The following is a 26,542-nucleotide window of genomic DNA, read 5'->3' on the forward strand; positions in this document are numbered from 1 at the left end:
AATAACATATAAATACCCAGCATTTGGTACCTTTCTAGGAACCAACCTCAACATGTTGACATGCAAGAGAAGTTCCACACCAGAGTCTGCGATTGCTGCTCAGTTGGTTGCTTCTACTTCTGACCCTGCTGCTCACGGGAATGTTACTATGTTCACACACTATACTGCTGGAATGCCACGTCAAGGACAACACTCACGGACCAAGACAAGGAAACCCAATTTTAGTCCACAGGAGACTGAAGTGCTGGTGCAAAAGGTCGCCAAACACTACCAGCTACTTTTTGGGGCTTTAAGGGGGACCCCAGCCAAGAAGCACAGAGTGTGGAATAAGATCCTACAAGCTGTCAATGTTCTGGGGTACTGCAGGCGGGACATGGGGGATCTGAAACACAAATGGCGAGATCTCCGTGGGGTAGTGAGGAAAAAACTTGGGGAACATCAGAGAGCTGCCGCTGGAGGAGGGCCACCACAGTCCCTTGTCCTCACTCCAGTGGAGCGAATGGTAGCAGAAACATTCTCCACTCAAACCATCCAAGGACAGAGTCAAGGAGTTGACACCTTGAGAAGTAAGTTACACTGGTGCAATTGTCAGAGCAACATTTACCTATACAAAAGCACACACACATTAAGACACTCTACAGTACTCATCACCTCAAAATTTACCCATCATTCTCTGTCAAAGGATATTTTGTACACTGTATGGGCTGGTTTCTCCTCTCACATACACTGATGTAAATCAGGAATAACTCCAAGAAGTCAATGTATAATTGGTATTTGTGCGAGGAGAATCTAGCCCTACATCGAGCAGATTTGAAGGAGACATCACTGACATAGCTGGCAATATCATTCTCATTAGCACATGATTTGGGCGAACACACATCTGCCCATCTCTGGAATCTGCTATGTGTGTTACAAGAGGGAGTCAGGATGATTGAAATAATGTGCACGTTGCATTTTTTTAACCCATGACGGAAAAAATACTGCTGTTCTCATGCCCATCAGGGAGAAGGAGATGCTTTCCTCTCCCATATACATAAACAATGTCTTTGGTATCCCGAAACAGTGCAAAAGCCAATTCCTTAAGTAAACCATCCTACATCAAACATCACAAGTAAGTTCACTGTTTGCAGCTTCATCACATTTCTCACAGCTGAGCGCCAGATTATTCTGAAAGCATTTTACTAGGATTATAACGATTGCTCATCCCACCCTCCACCCCTCCCATCGGGCCATTTTGCCACCAACACTCGTTCCTCAAGTAGAGCACATACATACCCGCAACCTGGTTCCTGAAAAGAGTAAGAGAACCACAGACTGGTACATCCACACAATCAGTCCAAGACTACAGCACAGGAAACACAGGAACTCACTCTATGCTTTATTCGCCAGCTCCAGCTACCTCTTTGTCATACCTAAAGGTGTACAGATCAACGGTGTACAACTTTCACAGCAAGACCTGCTGACAGGGAAAGGAAGCTGTGTGACATGAAGATGAGAACTTTCTTCACCCCTGTTTTTCTTCCATGTCTTATTGTCACATTTGCCACCCATCCGCCTTCTCCTGTTGCTGAGTCTGAGTTGCGTGGGTTTTAGATTTTGGTTGATGCTGAAATTGCACTTAACCATGTCCTGAAGTCTGGACATCTCGGACTAAGAATAATAAGGCTGAGGAAGGGAAATTCAGTAATGCAGCCTGATATGGAGGCTTGAATAGTTTAGAGAATTCACACACCTGGTGTATACCAGCCTAGAGCGTACAGGCCTGCCCAGGAAACAGGAGAAATGTGGTAGTTGGTTCATCTTCTTCTTACATTGAGGGAGAGAGAAAATTGTCCCGGTGGGTCAATAAATGTAGTCCTTGAGCTGGGCTGATATTAGTTTGAATGCAGCATTGTCATTTCCCCCCAGTCTTAATAAATGACTCTATGGAAGGGAAATGTGTTTGTATTGATGTAAATGTGGGATCACTGAGATTATTTGTTTTGGGGGTTGGGGGAGCATCCTGCACCAGTCTCTTCTGTCCCCTGGAACCAGCCCTGTTTGGCCAGCATCATTTCCCATAGCTGGGTACTTCCATCTTGACTTGAAGGCTGATGTCTTTTCAAAAGAGTGACGCTTCATTTGCAGAGTCATAGGATTTAACATGTAGCATGCTTAATAGAGTTTACATACCATCCTGGGATCCACCAGGAAGAGCCATCACTCCTGTCCTCTGCAAGCCTCTTCATGTCCCTTTGGAAGACTCTTCATGTATGTTCCGTGACTGATCGCTTCGTGGCACAGAAATTTCTTTGTTATGAAGAGTCCTCTGGAGACTGAATGGAGTCTGCTGTCAAATACAATAAAACGAGAGAAGTTGGAAAATCAGACAGCTGGATCATTAACTAAACTGTCCTGTAGCTCAGTTGGGAATCTGAAAAATGAATGCATCCTGGGAATGGTCCCTGAATACCTGGATTTAACATTCTGGTAACCTTTGTACAACAGAACGGGGTCTACATATTCATATCCATTCAGTTGGTAACACTTCCTAAATATCAGAGGAGACAATTATATTGATGGATATATTTAAGCATTCGTTGGTTCTCTGTGCACTGCAGAATCCTCACTTGGCTCTTTCATGTCTAACCGTTCCTGGGGTAAGACGTGGAGTTATGTGTCAGTGCAGGGCACCACTTCTGCAGAAGTTGTGCACAGTGGCATCCAAGTCTTTCTGAAGTTGCTATTTATCTATTTCATATGAGGCACACATTTTTCATTTTATTTTGAAGGCATAACCCAGAATCTGTTGAACCAAAAGTGTATACTTTGGAGCCAGTTTACTCTGTCTTCTTCTCAACACGATTATGACTAACAGTTTTATTATAGGTTTCAGAGTAGCATGCCATGTTAGTCTGTATTCGCAAAAAGAAAAGGAGTACTTAAACAGTACCATGCATTGTAATAGCGTTTCTCTCAGGAGGCAGGCAGAGGTTTGTTTAATCTTCTCTGTTCTTCTCATTTCACCTATAGTGGTAGGGGGTGCAAGGAATGTATGAGTCTTCCTGTTTTATGGCTCTGTGTTTAGAAGTCTTTGTCTCTGAGTTTCTGTCTCTTACTTTATTGGTTGCACATTCTTTTTATAATGCTAATGGTGTTAGAAAGACAATGCCTGTGTTTTGTAAAGAAAAGAGTAATGGGTGATTACAGACTTATACGTTTACTAATGCCTAAAGATGTGTCTGCTGTTCTGTATTTGATCTTCTTAATGTGACTGGGTTGGTGTAGTTGCAGCTAATGAGCCAACTAATTTTGTACAAGAAACTAGCTGCGTAGACGAGGGTCTCTTCTTTTTATGATGGGTTTTTTGTTTGTTTTTTTTTGCCACCAGTAGAATTCTCTACTGCTGTGAATATGCAGCCCCGTTCATCTGAAGTTGTTATCAGGAAGCTGCATTGCTGTGCTCTGAACTCCCAGAAGTCCTGGGATTGAGCTGGTAGGGTCATAAATGTACAAGCAGCTGAGTTGTTGGTTTATTTCTGCTGGTAGGCGTCACATTCTATCTTATAAGGGTAGAGTGTGGGATAGCATGTTACAAGTAGGTTAAGTAAATCAAATCAACCACTGCAAGGGAAAGACAAATCATAAATATCATGGATTTTACTTTGGAGGCAAAATTCAGCCTTTCCAAAATAACAAGCAAACATACACACCCTTTTTTAAAATGTATCGGACACATTGTCTTGATATTTTCCTCTGACTGGGAAGAGTTGACACCTTTGGATAAATCCACTGAGTTATAGGAGTAGATAGATTATACATTTGGGTCTCTGAGATTTTATTTTTTATTTATTTTGGCATAATTATAGGTTTGAATGGACTTGCAAAATATTCTGAGCTTGATAATGCATGTAAAATGAATTTTGCATAAATGATAAGCTATTGACACTATGATATAATTCTGCAATTTGCATAGGTTTTATGGAGGTTTAAATATTTCCAAACCACATCTTAAGGGCATCTGTCATTTACAAAGCAGTGCAAATCACTGCTTTGTCTGGGACTAAAGTCATGTTAATATTAGTACACTACTTGACACCCACTTCTGCTGGTATAAACTAGGGCACAGGGCCCTTGAAGAAGGCAAATCCAGCAAGCAGCAGATTGTGGCATTTCATGGTGGTTATAACGTCTGCTCCACTTTGATCTTCAAGGAGTCAATAGCAAGATTTCTAAAAAGTGCTGGCTTGGTTCACTCATTTGGCACAACACCTTGGCAGGGGTCTTTTCTGTTACCCTTTGCGGAAATGAGAGCTGCCATCTCCCATGAGAAACCCTTGGATAGCGTAGAGATGTGGATGCTGTCTGCCCTCCATTGGGGATTAATACCCCCAGGTCTTGATGGCTCAGGGAGCTACAAATTGTACCTCATTACGTCAACCTGATCCACTTACCTTAATTTATAAATTGGGAGAGCACATATATTACATACTCTATAGACCTGATTTTGCATATGGATTTACACACATTTTGATATGCCCAAACACTGTCATTTTAAGTTTTATTTTGGAAGAACTCCCATATCTATCAATGAGAGGTAAGTCCCCAATCCAGCACGGAGCAAAACACGATGTGTCCTGTGAAGTGCTCTTTGAGTTAAGGATTCTCAGCACCTCACAGTCACAGACCCTAAAGAATGACACAAGACTTGATTCATACTATGTACAAATTAGAACTGGTTGAAATTTTTCTCACTAAAGCATTTTCATCGAAAAGTGGCCTTTATTCAAAAAAGGAACATTTTGACATTATGTTCCATTTTTCACAGTGTCTCACACTGTATTTTTACTGACATTTTTTATGGAAATTTTTTTGATAAAAATATAGTAATCATTTTGTTTAAAGAAATGTCATGAAAAATGTTTTGGAAAACAAAATGGACCCATTTCAAACCCTGCAAACAAGAAGCAATTTTAAATGTGTTTGCAAAATCTTTCTCCTGTTCTTCAACCAGCCCTCACACAAATACCTACCCAGTGAAACCAATTAATAATGGCCATTGTGGGGATCCTGATTTTGTCCTATTAAAACCAGTGACTGTTCGACACAGTGCAACAAAAAAAATGAAAAAACCCACCACCCTGAGCACTTTGACTTAGGTGCCATTAAGAATGGAATTCACTTTCACTTATGTAATTTCACACAGAAGATTTTGCTGTCCATTAACATGGGTTGATCATAGACAGCAGGTGACCTTAAGCAGAGGTGTGACAGGGTAGGGTCTCATTCTGGTCTCTTTTGAAGTTACAAATAGTTGGAGACCTTATTCAGGTCAGCACCTTATGTGGTTTATTTTGCAGTGTTTTCCCCACCACTTTCACAGAGGAGTGCAGTTCCCTGTTTACAGTTTCATACAGTCCTTAACTCCCTTAGCCAAGGAGAGGTGACACAGAAAGGATCTTCCTCCTGGGAGATCCCTCTGGGCTGTGACTCTGAAAGCTTCCCTCTCTCTCCTTCCCCACCTTCCCCTTTCTTTTTTACTTTCTGCCTAAAGGACTAATTAGCCTTTTAGCACTCCAAAGCGCAGCCCAATCCATCAATTAGGCCCAGTTCTTCTTAATCAGTTCTACCCCAGAGCAACTAATCAGAGATGCAGTGGCCAGAGTGCTGGATCAGCTGTTGTTTCCCAGCTCTCTGTCACAACAGGGTATCACCGTAAAGAAATAAAATGCAAATCACAATGCTTAGCACTTCTGTAATTTTGTTCTCTTCAAAACATTTAATAATCCTTGATTAATACCCTTGTGTGGTAGGAAGGATTAAGGCCCGTTTGAAAATCACAGCCCAAGTGACTTGGCTTACGTCACACAATGAGTCATTGTAGTTGGGATCATCCTGTTGTGTGCATGCAGGACCTCCTATTAAAATCAGTGAAGTGGTGGACAGATAATTGGCTGGATGATCTGGCCAGTAATTCTTGGCTACCGTGTTTGTGTTTTGACACCTAAACTACATCTCTCTGACCCTCTCTCCCTTGTGTGGAAATCAGTGGAAATCACTAGTTTGCCCAGGACTTGTCTTCGCTGCTAAAAAAGGTGCATTTTTTACCTCAGGGTAACTAACACGCATGAGCTGCCCTGAGGTAAAACCACAGAGAAGACCAGGCACTTCAGTTTTACTGCCTGGTAAATCATGTCTTTAACAGCTCTATACCTCTTCCAGGGGCTGACTTACGGTAAAACTAAAATGCCTGGTCTTCACTATGTTTTTCTTTTCCCTTGGGATAATTCATACATGTTAGTATCCGCAAGTTAAAAAATTGCATCTTTTTTAGCAGTGAGGACAAGCCCACCATATTACCTATGTATGCCTCATTTTTCATGCAGTGCTAGCTCTGTAGTCTTTTTTTTTTTCCCTGCCCCTTAGGATTGCAAGCTACTGTAGCAAATGTTAATTAGGACCTTTCATCTCAAATCTTTTGTACTCCTGGCAAAGCTGGAGTTCTGGACATTAGAGGAACCTGCCAGCTGGGCAGGCTGCTTGCCCAGTTTTTTGCTTTTCCTCTGTAACATCACACCATTACATATGTAACGTTTGGGTAATCATTCAGTAAAGATTCCTTGTACTCTGGGTGTTTGCATTGTGGACTAATTTAACATGTAGTGTTTGCAAAGCATGATGCTGGTTGTCCTGAAAAAATCATCATGGAATCTAAAGAATTTTGTGTTGCTTTTCCATGCTTAAAAAGTTATTTCCCTAGGAAAAGGGCCTGTTAAATTGCAGCTGTTCATGAAAGAAGAGGTGTAATGTCCTGGGATCCTAGGTAACACTAGGGCAGAAAACAACAAGCTGTTTTGCTTTGATTAGACAAATCAGATTACTCAACTTTTTCTGAATTTCCATATAAGGCTGTTCTATTATCGGACAAAGAGTGACTGTCCTCTTTAATGACAGGTTTCAGAGTAACAGCCATATTAGTCTGTATGTGCAAAAAGAAAAGGAGTACTTGTGGCACCTTAGAGACTAACCAATTTATTTGAGCATAAGCTGTAGCTCACGAAAGCTTATGCTCAAATAAATTGGTTAGTCTCTAAGGTGCCACAAGTACTCCTTTTCTTTTTGTCCTCTTTAAATATATCTCCTATAAACTGGCAACCTTGCCTTGCTTTATGCTCCCAAAATGAGCATGTCTCCTATTACCTGCTATGGCTTGTTTCTGATTGTCACTTGTTACCTTATTTACCTTGTGTCATGTCCCCTCTCTCCAACCCAGGTACATGTGTCTAATTCCCAGGCCTTGTCCAAACTGGGAGATTATGCTGTACAAGAGCACGACCTTGTACATTGTGGAGTTATGGTAACAGAACATGAGACAGTTAGGATCAGCTCGTGTAAACTGTTGTAGCTCCATTGACTTCCATGGAGCTGCACTTATTATATCAGCTGAGAATCTCTGTAGACAAGCACTGTCCTGTTTAGCATTGTCCCAGCTGGTCACGATATTCCGAGCATATGCACAATGTTCCTCACGTGGCATGTGACCAGGATTCATCAACCTTAGGGCTAACCACAACTAGCTGACAAAATGTTACACCTGATATTCCCTGTCTATGCTATGTGCTAAGTCACATTTAGCATCACGTCATCTACCTTGACTCCTCAGAGTGTGTTCTAGCACAATGTAATTTCCCAGTGTAGACAAGCCTGTATGGACGACCATGGAAGCTGGACACACATGTTAATTGCTATTTACCAAGCACTGATTAAATTCCCATAGCTAGACAGACATCAAGAGAGAGACACTCCCAGCCCCATACAGCTTTCCCTGCCCTAAAGAACATGCTCAGGCACCACTCTGCTTTTCCCACCCCAACTCTTTGGTTTCAGATGGAAAGGGCATGCTTTTTTTCATTGTCTGTATGATGATCTACTGCTAGAGACTCCTGAAATACCCAGGCACTGTGAGCTGACTTAAGAGTGTCCAACAGAAGAGAGATCAGAGGTTGCACTGGATGGTAGTGGTTTTGAACATGTGTGTGAGAGTGATTTAATGCCATTATTTTCTGCTAGCACTGAAAACAAAAAGGGGAGAAAAGAATCTGTCATTATTCCAGCAGTATACTAGAATTAACATAAGACTGTAAATGAACCCTTTGGGGCTAATAGATAGACAGAATCATAATAGCTCTCATCTGTCCTTATAAAGGCAAATTTGATAGGCTTCTGGGCCAAACCCTGAGCTCATCATGCAGTTTTCACTCCATTCCCGCTGACCGTGCAAAAAGGACGATTTGGTCAGAAACCAGCGACTAAAGTGGATCTCTGCACAGGCTCAGGCCTCTGTTGCAGGGTCAGGTCCTTGGTTAAAAACTGTTTGAGATGCTCAGGATTTGGCCGTTAAATTAAGGCATCTCAATCCTTAATAGCACTGCCCGTAGAGTTTCTGCTCTGCTAATACAGATGCATGTATTAAAGAATTAAAAAGAGTAGGACCTCCTCCCCAAGTTGTGATGAATGCTTTTGAGTAGGTTTCCACACGTTAAACTCATTTCATTTTCTTTAAGGTATCAAAAGTGCCCAAGTGTATTAGCAGCCTTACAAAATTGTTTCATTTACAAAACAGAATAAAACAAATCTTCTGAAAAGTATCTATGAGTGCATAACAGCATCTGAAAGCTCAGTTTCCCGCACTCCACAGAAATGTCCTTTTTTAATGTTCTCTGTTTTGAAAATAGAAGAATGAATTAATTAAAGCAATTTTCTGTACCAAGGATCCATTCAATTTCCTAATGATGTCATGTAAAGTCTTTCCATTGACTTTATAGAGAGTTGGATCAAGCCCGGAAATCTTATTCTCAACTTTCTGCCTATAGTACTTTCCCCCAGGTGATTTATATCTACCCAGTGGTATGCTTTCTCCTCTACAATGCAAACGGGCAACTCCCACTGAGATCAGTAGTCGCTGTGTGCACGTCTCTGAGGGAATGATTTGGCCATGACTGTGATATTTATATTTGAAACACAATCTAACTCTTAATTGCAGCTTTTGCAACATAGATGTTGGTTTCTAAACACAGGACTGGTGTCCATTTAAAACATTGCTTTCTTTGACTGGCATGTATTGATTTTTCCCCCCAACTGGCTGCACTCTGTAGTTATTAAACCTTCTATTCCCAATGTTTTTTCTTCACTCAGAGGTAAAAAGTGAAGATCTTTACAGCAGGACAAATCAAGAAGCACAAACATAGTATACCTCCTGTATCCCATTTTAGAATGTAACTTTCATCCAATGAGATTACCAGTCCTATAGAAGCCCTGATCTATTGGAGTCCATGGGATTCTTTCCATTCTTTCCAGGCCCATAACCTCTCCATTTTGTATGATATTCACCCATTACTCTGCCTCTGACTGTGATGATTTAGGCTCCTTCTTTTTGCTAAATTTTGGGTGACCCTTATGAGCACCCCCTAGTTTTCCAAACTCGCAAACAAAAGGATGTGTGGATCTTTCCTGTTTGTTCATGCCCTCCCCCCCACCATTAAATCGCTGCATTGTTGTTGGTGTGAATTATTCCTTTAGCTTTGTACCATGTAATTACCTTCTATTATCTTAATTTACAGATAGTATTGAAGCCAACATTGAGACTGCATCTTCTAATGTAGAATCAGCCAATCAGCAGTTGGCTAAAGCCAGTCAGCACCAAGTAAGTTGGTCTAAAAAATCCTATAGATACATTCAGTAACATTATTTAAAATAAAACAGTTGAAAGCTGTTTTATTTCCATGAGCACATGGCAGAAACTCTGCTGTGTTCTTGCACTACATGGAAGTATAATAAAGAGTAGTATAAGTGAAAGCTAAAGTCTTTCATATGATTAAATGACTAGTGTTGGCAACTTGGATTTGGAGTAGTCATTTAGAGATCTGCATATTAAAGAGACATTTCCCAGTAGGAAACTGAGCAATTAGCTACTGTTGTTCTTGGAAGGGTGGCATAAAGAGTGCATCATTTAAGCATATATATTCTTCTTACTGGAATGTTTCTCTATAATCAAGCAACTCAGTGTTGCCAGCAGACAAGATGCAGTTGGTAAATAATGGGTAAGGAAATGGTGTTCAGCACTTTTTAAGGCAATTTTCATTTTGTTTGCATCAGAGCAAGAGTAAATTACACTAAAAAAAAATTAGTCTTGTTTGAAAATAGCTGGACCAAAAAGAACAGCTTGACTTTTTGAGCTAAATACTTCCTAGGCATGAAGACAGGAGGGAAAAAAAATCCCAAATCCATTAAAACTTCATTATTATGTACATTGGATTAGACAGACCAAAAGTTGTTAAGGTAAACTTTGTTTTTCTGAAACATAAATGTATGAAAGCCCAAAGTTAGTTGCTTGTATCCAAACTTGTAGGCATTTTTATGAAAAATTATAGCTTAGATTACACGTGAGTGAACAGAACCTTCTCTTTGCTAATTAATATTGGGCATAAATCTGAAGATCTTACTCAGCAAAACTCATTAGGAGTGTTGCCCGAGTGGAGACTGCAGGATTCTGTTCACAGGAGATGAAGTAGTATGCTTTTTAGAGTCTGCCCTGATTCTCTGATCATAGGTACTGTAGGTGATTAGGCACGTAATAATACTGTCTGTTCGGGCAGAAGCATTTCTGCGGAACATTGACATGACCTAAATCTATAGAGGGGGAACACTGAATATATGTTTGGGGCAGAAGCGCACATTTATGCACAAATCTCTAGGCAATAATGTATTATAGGCAATGTTGTGGTTGGAATAAATTGGCTATGTTCATGAATTACCCCACTTGCCTGGAACAACCCAAGATTACTGAACTCTGCTTAACAGAATTTCACTGTCAACAAACTTTAGATGCGATCCATGGGATTTTACTCTGGCCTCTTCGTAGAGTCTACATTCCAGATCCCTCAAGTGCATAGCATAGTGAACAGAATGTCCTGTATGGATAATACTATGTAAAACTAAACCACCGTTTTATGTACTTAGTGTTGGATGTTTATAAATACATACTTGAGACAGACTGATGAGCTGGATGACTTTGTAGATCACTTGGGTTGAAAGGGGCTGCACTGGTTGGAATGTCACACCCTTTAAAGCCATTAGAATTTGTTGCGCTGCTCCACACTATCTCTCTGTGTAGCTTCCTTGTTTTATTAAACTGTCAGTTTGCCATTGTATACCCCTATTACCCACAACCTATGGCAAGTTGGGGTTCTCCTATAAATGCAGGCTGGCTCACATGCATTTGTTATGTATCTCTTCTTTATATTCTTTATGAATGTGTTGAAATATTTGCGTTTGAGATCGACTGTAGTCCTTAATAAAGGGATCTCTGTTGGGAATAAAGTTAAAGTGATGAGTTACTTAGCATAGTGTTTAAGCAGAGCATAGAACATAGCTTCAGCAATGCAACATGGACCACTGGCCTCAACCCAGACATGACCATAACAAAGCATAGGTAAATAGCTTTTCTTTAACTCTTACAAAATAGTTTTCAGCCAGTGATAAAATATTTAAGCAAATACAAGTATGCTCCGGCTAAGCAACTTTGCCCTGGTACTTCACTTATGCAACTGTTTTCCCCTCAGCCTGCGATATCTGTGCTGACGACAGCATTTTGCTCCTCTGCTGTGACTCCCCCCATCCTCCCTCCTATCTGTCTATCTATCTATATGGAGGAAACTGGAAATTTCTCATTACATAAAACCCATGCGAGAAACACACTGTAGCTTATCTTTAATGGCTTTGCGGCCTCCCCTGTTTGAGTTTGTGCATGGAGACTTGTTCAATTTGCCACAGATGTACTTGCAGAAGAGGGGCATCTGCTTCATAATGTGTGTATGGATGTATGAACACATCTCTGTGTATGTAAGTGTACTTGAATAATAATTTATCTCTCTAGTAGCAGAAAAGAATAGTTTCTCCAGTGGTTAGGGCACTGTCTTAAGACTTGGGGGTGAGGGTTTGAGGTGTGGGTTCAAGTCCCAGTTCCCCAACAGATTTTCTGAGTGACCTTGGGCAAGTCATTTAGGCCCAGATTTTTAAAGTCTTTAGGTATTGCCTAAATCCTTTTAGAAAACTGGAATTATGTTCCTAAATCAGTTAGGTGTTGTAATGCTGAGTGCAGCAATGCCTAAATACCTTTACGAATCTGGGCCTTAGTCTCTCTGTTTTTCATTTCCCCAGATGTATAGCAGGGAAAATAGCACTTTCCCACCTCATATTGTGAAGATAAATATTTTAAAGATTTTGAAGTGGTCAGATATGGTGACAGGGGCTCATATACCTACTGTAGATAAAGGTGAATACACATACTCTCTGTACCTATCCAGGAGTTAAATGAAGAGAAATAATATTCTAAGTGTGTCTTGAATCCTTGGCTACTGCTGTAAATCTGTGTAGCTCCATTGACTTCTGATTTACACTAGTTGAGATCTGGCATGCTGTATCTGGGCTACAAATGGGAAGTGGTGGGTGAATTTCTGCTGACCATGATATTATGAGTGAAAGAGGTGCTACGTTAGCCCAGAGGCATAACCGAGTTAATTATTTTAATGAGGGTATTCAGTGGCCTGATATTACTGTGTTCAGCATTGGACAGGCTTAACCTTCATAGATGACCACAAACTGAATATGAGTTGTCAATATGATGTAGCTGCAAAAAACACTAACATGATTCTGGGATGTATTAACAAGCGTGTTGTATGTAAGACACAGAAGGTAATTATCTCACACTACTCGGTACCAATGAGGCCCCAGCTGGAGTACTTTGTCCAGTTCTAGGCACCACATTTTAGGAAAGATATGGACAAATTGGAAAGAGTCCAAAGGAGAGCAACAAAAATTATCAAAGGTTTAGAAAACCTGACCTGTCAGGAAAGGTTAAAAAAACGGGGCATCCTTAGTCTTGAGAAAAGAAAACTAAGGGGGGACCTGATAACAGTCTTCCAGTATGTTCAGGGTTGTTATAAAGAGGACAATGATCAAATGCTCTCCATGTCCACGGAAGGTAGGACAAAAAGTAAGGCGCTTAATCTGCAGCAAGGGAGATTTAGGTTAAATATTTGAAAAAACTTTCTAACTCTAAGGGTAGTCAAGCTCTGGAATAGGCTTTCAAGGGAGGTCGTGGAGTCCCCATCACTGGAAGCTTTTAAAAACAAGTTGAACAAACACTTTTCAGGGATGTTCTAAGTTTACTTGATCCTGCTATAGCACAAGGAGCTAGACTAGATGACTTCTCAAGGTCCCTTCCAGCCCAATGTTGCTATGAATCTATAATTCTAGAGACACAAAGGGTAACAAGAAAACATTGTACAAATACATTAGAAACAAGGGGAAGACCAAGGACAGGATAGATCCATTACTCAATGGAGGGGAGTAGGGAAACAATAAAAGAAAATGTAGAAATGGCAGAAGTGCTAAATGACTTCTTTGTTTCAGTTTTCACCAAAAAGGTTAGTAGCAATTGGATGTCTAACATAAAGAATGCCAGTGAAAATGTGGTAGGATCAGAGGCCAAAATAGGGAAAGAACAAGTTAAAAATTACTTACACAAGCTAGATGTCTTCAAGTCACCAGGGCCTGATGAAATACATCCTAGAATACTCAAGGAGCTGACTGAAGAGATAGCTGAACCATTAGCGATTATCATGGAAGATGGGAGAGATTTCAGAGGACTGGAAAAGGGGAAATATACTGCCCATCTCTAAAAAGTGAAATAAGGACAACCTGGGGAATTACAGACCAATCAGCTTAACTTCAGTACCTGGAAAGATAATGGAGCAAATAATTAAGCAATCAATTTGCAAACACCTAGAAGATAATACAGTGATACAGTCAGCACAGATTTGTCAAGAACAAATTATGTCAGACCAACCTATTAGCTTTCTTTGACAGGGTAACAAGCCTAGTGGATAATGGGGAAGCGGCAGATGTGGTATAACTTGACTTTAGTAAGGCTTTTGATACTGTCTCGCATGACCTTCTCGTAAACAAACTAGGAAAATACTACATAGATGGAGCTACTATAAGGTGGGTGCATAACTGGTTGGAAAACCATTTCTAGAGTTGTTATCAGTGGTTCACAGTCAAGCTGGAAGGGCATAATGAGTGGGGCCCAGCAGGGATCAGTTCTGGGTTTGGTTCTGTTCAATATCTTCATCAATGATTTAGATAATAAGCTTATAAAGTTTGCAAACAATCCTAAACTGGGATTGGTTGCAAGTGCTTTGGAGGATAGGATTAAAAGTCAAAATGATCCGGACTAACTGGAGAAATGATCTGAAGTAAACAGGATGAAATTCAATAAGGACAAATGCTAAGTACTCCACTTAGGAAGGAACAGTCAGTTGCACACATACAAAATGGGAAATGACTGGCTAGGAAGGAGTACTGCGAAAATGGATCTGCGGGTCTTAGTGATCAGAAGCTACAGAGGAGTCAGCAGTGTAACACTTGCAAAAAAAGCAAACATAATTCTGGGCTGTATTAGCAAAACATGTAAAGTAATTCTTCCTCTCTACTGCTGATTAGGCCTCAACTGGAGTATTGTGTCCAGTTCTGGGCGCCACATTTCAGGAAAGATGTGGACAAATTGGAGAAAGTCCAGAGAAGAACAACAAAAATGATTAAAGGTCTAGAAAACATGACCTATGTGGGAAGATTGAAGAAATTGGATTTGTTTAGTCTGGAGAAGAGAAGACTGGGGGAGGGACATGATAACAGTTTTCAGGTACATAAAAAGTTGTTACAAGGAGGAAGGAGAAAAATTGTTCTTCTTAACCTCTGAGGATAGGACAAGAAGCAATGGGCTTAAATTGCAGCAAGGGAAGTTTACGTTGGACATTAGGAAAAACTTGCTAACTGTCAGGGTGGTTAAGGACTGGAGTAAATTGCCTAGGGAGGTTGTGGAATCTCCATCATTGAAGATCTTTAAGAGCAGGTTAGACAAACACCTGGCAGGGATGGTCTTGATCAGAGTTTTTCAAACCATGGGTCATGGGTTGTGGCATGTAAGGTGCCAGTTCGCCTTGCTCTGGTCAGCACCGCCGACCAGGCTGTTAAAAGTCCCACCAGCGGTGCTACCCAGCTAAGGTAGGACATCAGAAGCAGCCAGCAGCAGGTCTGGCTTCTAGGCAGGGGGCCACGGGGCTCTGCGTGCCGTCCCCACCCTGAGCAACCGGCCAATGGGAGTTAGGGAGGTGGTGCCTGCAGGTGAGAGTCACGCAGAGCCACTTGCATGCCTCTGTCTAGGAGCCAGACCTGCTGCTGGCTGCTTCTGGGGTGCAGCATGGTCCGTGGTGCACCCCGGCTGCACCGCTGACCGGGAGCCACCAGAGGTAAGTCCATACCCCAACCCTGGGCCCCAATCCCCTACCCTAGTCCTGACCCCCCCACAACCTGGAACCCCTTCCAGCACCCCAAACTCCTCAACCACAACCCCAGCCCAGAGCCTTCACCCCCCAGCCCAGAGCCCTGACCCCCTCCCAGACCCCAACCCCATGCTCCAGCCCTGAGCCACCCCAACCCAGAGCCCCTCCTGTACCCCAGAGCCCTGACCCCCTTCCACACCCCTGCCCCAGCCCAGAGACCTCGCCCACACCCTGAACCTCTCATTCCCAGCCCCACCCCGCAGCCCTCTGCTCCAGCCCTGAGACCCTCCTACACCCCAAACCCATCATCCCAAGCTCTGGTGCGTCACGGGCATCAACAATTTTCTTCAACTGTGTCCCCAGAAAAACATTTGAAAATCACTGGTCTAGATAATACATAGTCCTGCCTTGAGTGCAGGGGACTGTACTAGAAGACTTCTCGAGGTCCCTTCCAGTCCTACAATTCTATGATTGATTCCATTTCTTTTTATTATGTACTAATTATTAGTTGCCTTAAATTTATTTTTCTGACAGATGACTAGAGCACAATCTAGGTCATTGAATTCCATCATTCTCTGAAGAAAAATGAAGGAGATAAAATGCTGAGGGTGTCATAAGTGTTAGTCATTATCAGCAATGCAACATAGGGTCACATTTCCACATGAAATCTTCTGACTTCACTCCTGATCTCCAGAGGCTGGCTTTTCTCAACTTCACTGGTATTAGGAAATGAAGGTTGGTGTGGGCCTGAAATGAAATTCCAATGCACTGGACTACCACCCCCTGCTTTTCACTTGCAGGAATGCTCTGTATCTTTTGGGACTATTTGATATAGACAGATCTATCAGTGGATCTGGAGGCTACCAATGAAGGGCTGGCTTCAGCATGTGCAAAAAGAGTGACTCTGGATTTTTTTTATGTTCTCTCTTTTGTCAAACAGAGGTACAGCAGGGTAAACAAAAAAGTTCCACTACTTTGTTCTGAGCTCCAGTTTTACCTTCTCAGATTCTTGAAGTCCCTTGGCATTTTGAACCTTGCAATGCAATTCATAGTTACTTGTGTTCTGATAAAGGAGTGCTACTGTTCTGAAATTTGTAGGGCAGTCTTGATTTCTATAGATTTGTCCTTGGAACCTTATTTGCCCAGCACATAAATCGACCCAAATTTATTTTGTTCATACTATGATGATGTAGTGTCATGATGCAATGAGATTGGAATGAGACTGCATTATGATATGCTGAGAAGTCACTGGAAATTGATGCCACATAATTGTTGCAATGCAATGTGAATGTAACACAGCATGATTACTTTGTCTCATGGGAATACGAGAGTGGGAGTGCTCACAGGTCAGAATCCTAACTGAGGAGTAATGGCAGACAAGTGGTAACTAATTTCTTGTGGGTTATTGCTTAGATGTGTGTGTCTGGAGAGTGAGTATGGCTGAATATGCTTCTCATTTTCGTAATTAGCACTGACTGAAAGTTTTATTTGGGGGATTTTAAAGCTGTTCTGTACTGATTCTGTCTATGAATGTAATGGGAGCTAAATAAAAAGTCCTGACGTGGACTCAAAACATTGCAAAGGTTCTAAGCAAACTACATTAAAACAGTGATTTTTTAATTTTACAGTTAAGCATTTGTTTGAACCCCTTCCCCAAAGGTAGGTACAAAACTTTCCTACCAGCCAAAATTCCCATGGTTCCAAGTCATGACAGTCCCTTCACAAATAAATAAATCTCCCAAAATGTACTGAATTGCTAATTCATGTCTTGCTTATTCTAAATGCATCCTTTGTGTTCTCCCAGCAGTACTCCCATCATAACTCCTTTCTGTTCTCCAAACTGAAGCATTACTTCTCTGTACACACTAACACCAACCAGCCCCTTTCAAAAATCTTAGCCCCCTCCCACCCCGCAATCCACTTCCATAAGCATACACAACTGATCTCCTCACTTTCCAGGTTCTTCATTCCTCTCACATCTCATTCTCTTGATCTCCTCTCCTACCATTTCATCTCGCTCCCGATATCCCTACATCTTCCCTCTCCTCTACGAATTCTGGACTTTTCTCAATTCCCCCCTCTTTTTTTCATTGTCGGGGTTGACCCTTTGCTGCCGTCATCACAGTTACCTTGAACAGTCTGTTCACTTGCATTGACCCTACAAATTTGTTTGTCCCATTCAGGTCAAAATCCACCTTGTAAGGAATCCTATATTCATGCTCTATGGTCTGCTTCCCCACTTACTCACAGGAGTCCTTTCTAACCTTTTATTTTATTTAAAGTGAATTTAGTAATGTTGTATTGCACCATTGTGGGTTCAGCTCTGGTGGCTACAGTTTCCAGCTTAGCAGAGTGAAAGTCACCTCTGCTACTTGCTTCAGATTTATTGTCTCTTGGAACACATAAAGACATATACATACATTGAGAAGTACAAGGTCTAGTTTGTTTTGTCAATTTTGTTAAAGTTACAATTAAGGTTATGAGTACCCAAGCATACAGAAATCCCATAAAGACCTACGCACAAGTTAGAAATATAGTCATACTCACATCCTTAATGATATTCTTAAGGTCTGATGTCTGCCTTGCCAATTGATCATCAGTAGAGGGATGCAAAAAGAAAAGGAGGACTTGTGGCACCTTAGAGACTAACCAATTTATTAGAGCATAAGCTTTCGTGAGCTACAGCTCACTTCCTCAGATGCATATCGTGGAAACTGCAGCAGGCTTTATATATACACAGAGAATATGAAACAATACCTATTCCCACCCCACTGTCCTGCTGGTAATAGCTTATCTAAAGTGATTTCCAGCACAAATCCAGGTTTTCTCACCCTCCACCCCCCCACACAAATTCACTTCCCACAGGGGACTCATTTTACCCAATCTGGGAGCCTTCTTTTCTCTTGTGATTCTGACTACACCTAACACCCTGTGCATGTGACTTGTACTCAAAATTACTCTTACAGTTAATTTTTCACAGTACCACCCATTGGTACATCTTTTCCCATAATCTTGTGGCATAGGGTCATTCTTTGGTCACTTACTTATGTCAGCATTTCTTAAGCCTATTACCTAGTATGGCTAAGCTAAAACGTACAGGCCCAAGCCTGCAGGCCTTGTGTTTCAGCCCTACTTACCTAGATACCTAATGCATACTTATCCCTTCTGACTACTGATCAATCTATTATTCTATAGTCCTACAACTTAAATCTATTTAATATACAGTTATTATATATGACATAGCATGTCAGTTAATCATAACATCATACAACACACAATAAATGAATGATAAAATGAAGTATTGATCTACACCTTCATGCCGTTCCTTGTCCACTGTTCCTGTCTACTCTCATATTTCTTAATTGTAGCAATATCTTGTGTACTTGCAAGGTATTTTGGTATGAACAATGCCTTCTACAGTTAAACTGTATTGTGTTTTAACTTCCAGTGACAAATAGGTTGGTGCAGGTGGTTCTGATAAAAACGTATGCTTTCTTTTCTGCCTGCTCCAGTGGCTGCATATGAAAGGCGGGCTGAGATTACAGGTTGGAGAGTGTTTTATTCGGAATCAGCTTCTGTCTGTATGTGTGTTTTATCTTATTGTAATGCGGCCCATTACAAAACAGCTGCTTACCATTGGAAATGGTATTCGAGTCAGCTGCAGTCCAAGTGATAAACGAGATGAGTGAATGCAGGAATTTAACCTCAGCAAGGTCTGAGCTATAACATTTATTTAAACCCATCTTTTCCTCTAAACAATGGCTCTGTGTGATCAAATATTTATTGGGATAAGGTTTATTTAGGGCTTTCAGATGGATGCTTGTGAGTGGTAAGGGGCAGTTTTTCAGGAGAATTCTGATTGCATCTAAGCATCTCTTCATTCAGACTATCAGGGGAGATGATTTCTGTAGCTAGGTGTTAGTTTAATCACCTTACTTTTTGAATCGTGGGCAGTGGTTTGTTTACAAGAAAGAAACTTTGTCCATCGCATGTTTTGGTCCAAATGATTCTATGTTTTCATGAGAGAAATGTACTGTATAGAGTGTATGGCAGGACATGTCAATGAAGCGGAGTCTGTTACCTAAGGCCAAGAGTGAATTCAGCCCGATGCATACTGGGCATAAAAACATCAGGATGCAGTAATTTTACATAAACTAAATTTCTCATGGTTGCTTATTCAGGAACATAACCTTTTGTAAGGAATGGTCATTCCATAAGCACTTAGGAGAGCTAGCAAACCAACCAGACAGCTGCAGGAAACAGATGGCTTAGTAAAGTTAGGTGTGTTGGCAAGGCCATAGTGAAGTCATTATCTCCTCAGTAGGGGGTGATTCTTTGTTTAAAATATCAGACCAGACATTCTTCATTATATTTAGACTGAACCGTTTGACTTGAAGGGAATTAGAGACAGTATTGTCAAGCTGACTCAGAACTGGAGCATTTGTGGAGTTCATGTGAGTTCATTTGCCGCTGATAGGAGTTCAGAGTTTATGCAGCATGATGTCTTACACATGTGTGACTGGGTGTGTGGTACATGTCCCCATGCATGGGTGAACATGTGTTTTTTTTCCTCGTGGATATTGATGTTCAATATAGTGACTAAGCCCCTGACCCTACTTTGCTTGTCTGATATGCCCAGGTGGTCTGGAGGATATAGTACTCATTAGCTGAGGTTACACTGCCAACTCATCTTTCCTAGCAACAAACTATGGCCTGTTCCAGTGCTTTCCTAAGCAGCTGAACGTTTCCTTTTTTTGTTATTGGGCAGCTACAGGACATAGTTTGGAGAGCCCAGTCCTTAAAATCATCTCAAACATTCCTGGAAGTGCTTTATTTTAGAAATAAACCCATTAACTGTATATCATTACAAATCAATGGTGCTAACTCTTTAAAAATGTCCAATATATGTATATTTTAGCAACATGGCCATGTAGTCATACCTCCTAGTTTGTGATCTTCTCATGTCTTGTAAACTCAGTGGGATTGAGATTCACTACTATTTGAATGTGGGATCTTCCAGAAGCACAGAGCATATTGCAACGAGTCATCTTAGGATCAGTCCTTTCCCTCGGACTCATTGCCGAACCAGTGTCCCAGCATTGAATTAAGGGCTCTGCTCCTGGAGAATGGTGCCTTTCAGATGAGATGGAAAACAAAGGTCTTGATCACTTATGGTATGAAAGAGCCTATGACAAATTTTGCAACCATAGGGGTATTAATTACCTAAGAGAGAGTATCCAGAATGCTTAAGGATCTGATTCTAATCACACGTACACAAGCGTAACTCGGGACCAGGTCCATTGAAATCAGTAGAGTTGCACCAAGGTAGCACTGGTGGAAAAGAGAGAGGAATCAGGCCTTAGAAATCTAACCGTTTCCAGCACTGCTGGAAAGTCCTTGTGTCTAATTTTCATTTACCTTAAGATCCCCTTTATCTGAGTGTTGTAAGTGTAATTGAGAATCAGGCCCCTTGGGTGCAACAGCAGCAGTTTACAGTATAATCCATTACTACTAATATTTGGTATATTTCTTTTGGTAACACTTTTGTACTTTGCAAGCCAATAAAGCTATTGGACCTGATTTCATAATTATCACATTGGCGGTGTAAAGGAGGCTTAGGGCTTGTCTACACAAACATTTAGTTTGTGGCAAGCTGGAGTGTGAGTCTACCTAGCACTATCCTGCTGCACACTATTTGTCCGTGTGGACTTTGCTGATGCACACTAACAGGTCCCTGGTGCACTTTGATCTATTCCCTTTTCAAAGCAGGGTGGATCAAAGCACACTAAGGAACTGTTAGTGTGCTTCAGCTTGCTGCAAACTAAATGTTCATGTAGATACACCCTGAATCTAAATGAGAGTCAGGCCCATTGACATTAAAATCCGATATTATATTTAAGCTCTTGTTCTGGTGCATCCTATTTTATATGCAAACCAGATACTTGGTGCTAAAACCTTACTAAAATCCTGATCCTGAAGCACTAAAATCAGAGGACAGATTTCCAATAACTTCATTGATGTAGGATTTTGTCTTAAATTAGATGCCTCCTTGTGATTATTGGCATCCTAAATGAGCAACATATTGAGGAACTGAAACTATTTGGTAAATATTCAAAACCAACCCCCTGCTCTAATCATATCAGAATATCAATCCATCTGCCGACCTCTGGTATCTTGTCTCTTTCATTGTTTGACACCTAGTGCTTCAGCAGGAGGTAAAATCTCCCAATAGTGCATTTAGGGCCTGATGGCAAAAGAAAGAGTCCCACTGAATTCAGTGGGATTTGGATCAGTCCTTTAGCCCGTTTGGCCCCACCTCCTGAATCATAAGATTTGATTGTTCATCTCCTAGCTTGCATAACTACAGACAGTGATATTACTGGCCATACTATTATACAGATTTTTAAAACCAACCCTAATAATTTACCAATATCAGGGAACTCCACAAGATGACTTTACAGCATAAAGAAATATTTGTTTTTATTTGTGTGAAACATACTTGTGTATCTAATAAGGCTATTGTAAGGGTAAGTGAATTAATATTTGTGGTGCTCTTTCATAAATGTAACATACTATGTTAGTGCTAAATACTCTTCATAATCGTTTTGCTATTACTACCATTTAATTTCCAGCATCCTTCTCTTTTTCATATTATGTGAAAAAAGAGGAAAACTGATTTTTTTTCCCCCTCTGATTGTTGTTCAGAAGCTGACAAATGTCATTTACTCTAGGGATAAATTTAAAATGAAAACCTGATACTTTCCCCACTTTTTAGGCAGAGGCTGAAACTTGTTTGTTAAACTAAAATCAGTGACTGTTTAGGTGTATTTGTAACACTCTTAAAATAAAACAGACCCGTTTAAATACTACTAATGTGGGTTACTTTTTTTTTTCTTTTTTGAACTTTGTGTTCTATAAAGTTTTCACAGATCCAGAGACAGTTTGGGTCAATTAAACCAGTGTAAATCAACAGTGATTCATTTGGGTCCTATTCTCCTGTCACTTGCACACGTTTCACACAAGTGTAAATTTAATTGACTTCAGTGCACAATGTTTTTCCTCTTATTTACACAATGTGTAAGTTAGAGGAGAAGCATGCCTTCCGCCCCATAATTCATTCTGTGTAACCTACAAAGCACCAGAAACTTATGTAGCCGGACACCAAACTCCTAGATGGAAATGTGACACCCTGTAGACCAGAATCAACAGTGATAAAAAGATGGTGCAAGTTACCTGTAATTAGATCAGAAAAGAGGTATAATTTGTGAAGTTTTAAAAACGAGTTCCTCGCATACAGAGGGGCCCAAAGAGAAAGCTGTGATAGGAAAAGCAGCCAACAAGGAGGTTGTAGATAATTTATCCCATTCCCTTTACTTCCCTTTACCGATCCTACACCCGCTGTATCTTGAACGCTTCTATTGCTTTTCTTGCTATGTTCCCTCTCCTCTCTTGTCCCTAATTACATCCCCTTTCCTGTGACTGCCAAATTGGTGTAAGTTACAGTTACATCCGTTCCTTAACCAATTTACACCCCCTCTTACTTCATTGCATAATTTTGCACCAGGACTTTTTTGGGAGTTGCACCTGCTGTGTATAGTTCCAACAGTGTAACTGAAGAACAGACCTCTGGGAATAATTCTGCACCGGCAGGTAGTTGCACAAGATGATGTAATGGACCTGTACCTCCAGCTATTTTGTGTCACTCTAGTGCCTCAAAGCAGTTGCAAAACCCTGCATAACCGGCCAGATAAATTAGATTCACAGCAATTTTACCCCACCAGGCTATACCAGTAAATCTGGCCCCAAATATCTTTTCTGTCTCTTGTTTGCATGATTCTTATCATCTGATGCTGTTAACCTGCCTTTTTAAGCAGCCGAAACTCTAACATGCAGACTCTCGAGGCTTGTTTCTAATATCACAGTCATGTTGTAAATAAGGAGCGGCTCTAGTGAAGTCCAGGGGGTTAAACTGTTGTAAAAATGTAAGTGAGATCAGGCTCAGACTCTAGGAGCATGATTCTCCTTTTGTGTAATTTAGGAGTAACTCCCCTCAAGTCATTGGAATTGCTCAGTGTAAAACTGCTTCCAGAAAAAAAATGGGTTTTCCAGCTGTGTGTGATGTTCTGAGCCTGAGAAAGTACAGTGAGCCTGATTCTCCTCAGACCTACACCAGTTTGACTTCACTGGAGTTACTCCTCAATTATATCAGGGCTAGTGAGCGGAGTATCTGACCCAAAGCTTATTTCAACCTGTTAAAGACTGTGGCCCAGATCCTCAGCTGGTGTAAATCAGCATAACTCCATTGAAGTCAATAGAGGTACACCAATTTACACCAGCTGAGGATTTTATCCTTGTGTGTCTCCTCATTTCTGTTCCAGTGACACTCCAGTAACATCAAGCCCCCTCGTATAGCGTTTTGTTAGTCATTGTCATTGTTAGCAATGACACATCTATGTACTTTGCCACATTATGCCCCACTGCTTGAGCAGGCACTGACCAGCATCAGCGTAGCTTGTGTATTTCATGAGAATATTTCAATGTGAAGTGGTCCTGATGAGAATCCAGCATCAAATTGCCCCTTCCTGTTTCGTTTTTTGCAAGAGGAGCAGATTTAAAATGGCTGCTGGCCCCCGGAAGAGGAAGGAAAAGTTTTCTCCTGTAGAACTTGAGATTTTGGTGGCAGAGGTGACCAAAAATCACGCTAGGCTCTATGGGAGTGAGAGAGTCAACCTGAGCCAGCCAGAGAGGGAGAAGATATGGTGCAGCATTGCCAGGAAGATCAATGCTGTCGCCCGGTCCCCCAGGACCCCCCGGGACCTCCGGAGGAGATGGGATGATATGAAGAGGCGCACCAAGGAGAAGCTGGTGGAGATGAGTCGCTCAACGGGGGAGCCCAGACCTGATACTGTGGTGGTGCGGATTTTGGAAAGTCCTTTGCTTGGGCAGGAGGAGGCTATTAAAGAGGCTGAGGCCAGAGTGGTGGCAGAGGAGGAGGATGGTGGTGGTGGTGATGGTGTTATGCACACTGGTGGCCCTCACATAACTCTGGAGCTTCAGTCAGGTAAAGAGTCCTAAACAAAACCATTCATCCCATCCACACACATCAGCAGACTGGGGAAAGCTGGGGGAGGGGGAGGAGCCTTTCTCTAGAAGGTTATCTTTGGTGGCTGTGACGTGGTCTCCCCTGCAATGTTAGATTGCTACAGCCAACCTTATGGCAAGAGAGGACTCTGCAAATGAAATCTCAGATCCAAATAGGCAGAACCTCTCACACAACAGCTTTTGATTCTGGAGTCTTACATTCTCCCCCTTCCCTCCCCCCTTTCCCCCCCACCTCCGCCCCATCCTTCAGGACAGGGATGTCTCCTTGTACAGGAGCTTGGAGTTACTCAAAGGAATTCACCCTGCAGAGCAGGAAATCATCTACGGGACATGAGGAATTTTAATGTCCCAGGACCTTATCATCTAATATTTCAGATGAAACAATTACATGAGAGAGAGAGATCCCTCTGGTTCACAAATACAAAGCACAAGACCTATTGAGACATTCACATGCACACAGTCAAACTAATGCCCCTTTCCTGAGCTCATATGCACACCCACACAGCAGACATCATTCCTTTAGCATATTAACCAAAAAGGCTGCTTTCTGTGTTGCTAACGTGTAAAGAACTCATGTTTTGATATTTTGATCCCCCACAGATGAGGAGGAGGAAGTGCCTGGTTGCACATGGGTGCCTTTGAGGACTATTGAAATGCCTATGCCAGCTGAGACAGATGCGTTAGAGCAGCGGGGGGCACTGCACACTTCAGTTTCCTCTCCCTCCCCACCTTCCTCCCCACAGATGCAGCAGCGGGCTGCCTATGGAAGGCGGTCATCCCAGACTGCCCGGCATCCTAAGCAGAAGTACAACATCTCAGAGTTTGAGAAGCAGCTGATGGATGCTCATCTCCAGCAAAGCACCCTCTTGTCCTCCTGGTACCAGCAGCAGAGTTCCCTCATGATCCAGCAGAACCTCATCTTGGAGAACTTAGTGGAACAGAACAAGAGGCTGGCAGACAATGTCGAGTCACTCAACCGGACGCTGGAGAAGCTGGTCGACTACCAGCATCCGCGCAGGGAGACAGTACATTTTGTGCAAGACTGCACCCCTGAGACTTCTGCCCGTCTGCCCTCCCGGATAGCCAGTGGCGAGTCTGTGGGGCAGTCAGGGATCGAGGTGTTCTCGGGAATGATCTTGAAAGTCGAAGAGGAGATCTAAACAGAAACACAGAGTCTTCTCAAATGCCATTTTCATAGTTTTTAAGGACAGTTCTCTAAAACAAATACTTTTTATGATGGGTAAAAAATTCCTCATGATTTGTAGGTCACGGTAAATGCTACAGTAGCTCTTTTTTTAGAGGGTCAAGATTCTTGGGTATATTCTACATGTAGCCTTTTTTGGTTGCCCAGTATGGGACAGGATATCATTCTGTTTTATAACCAGCAGCGCTGTCCATTTATGAGAAACAATTTTGTATCAGTTCTTTTTATTGTGAAAGATATTTTCTTACATAAATCCAAACCATATAAAAATAAACTCTGTTCATATTTATCTTTACTCTTAAGAGTCTGTCCCCCGTGGATATTATTCTTTTCCGGAAACATTTTTAGGTTTAAAAAGAAAAAAAAAAGAAGAAATCATTGCTAAGGCCGTAGAACTTGAGGGCCTGATCCTGCTTCCATTGATGTGAAAGAGAAATTTGTCATTGAGATTGATGGGAGCAGGACAGAGCTCTTATTGTTATTTGGATTATGTTTGCTGATTTAATAATACTGGGTAGAGTTCTTTTATGAGCAAATAAGACAGTTTGTTTTCTAAGTATAAGCATACGGAATTCCATTTATTCCCCCTTCAGTCTATCCCGACCCTCTCACTAGCTTTGTGTTTGAAAGACACATGATATATCAATGAATGAGACATTTAGGACTGTAGGAATATAATACTCAATAATACAGTTCAACTTTGCCATCTTGCACTAATTTTATCACGAATCTCATGATATTTGTGTTTTTCTGAAAGCCTCAACTCTTGGGGAATACATGAGCATCTGAGTTTTCCTTTTAAAAACCCTAAATGTCTAGTCCACATGGTTTTAGAGAAAAGACTGAAAACATA

The 26,542-nt window shown here is 41.4% G+C and overlaps 2 protein-coding genes across 4 annotated transcripts in view; both read left to right on the top strand.

Annotated features, from left to right (window-relative positions):
• LOC311516099 (uncharacterized protein) lies at positions 1-25,939 on the top strand. The gene is made up of 2 exons (XM_084619792.1): positions 1-566; positions 25,086-25,939. Exons 1-2 carry the CDS (start codon positions 53-55, stop codon positions 25,643-25,645), a joined length of 1,074 nt encoding a protein of 357 aa, XP_084475918.1. The 5' UTR covers positions 1-52; the 3' UTR covers positions 25,646-25,939.
• The window catches only part of LOC311516100 (t-SNARE domain-containing protein 1-like), a 698,551-nt gene that overhangs the window by 480,566 nt on the left and 191,443 nt on the right, over positions 1-26,542 (top strand). For all 3 annotated transcript variants that reach the window (XM_084619794.1, XM_084619795.1, XM_084619793.1), the window contains one exon: positions 9,600-9,682. In XM_084619794.1, the coding sequence (XP_084475920.1) occupies positions 9,600-9,682 (83 nt within the window). The remainder of the gene's footprint in view (positions 1-9,599; positions 9,683-26,542) is intronic.

Source organism: Lepidochelys olivacea (assembly GCF_965140295.1).
Source record: "Lepidochelys olivacea isolate rLepOli2 genome assembly, chromosome: 2".
NCBI lineage: Eukaryota > Metazoa > Chordata > Testudines > Cheloniidae > Lepidochelys > Lepidochelys olivacea.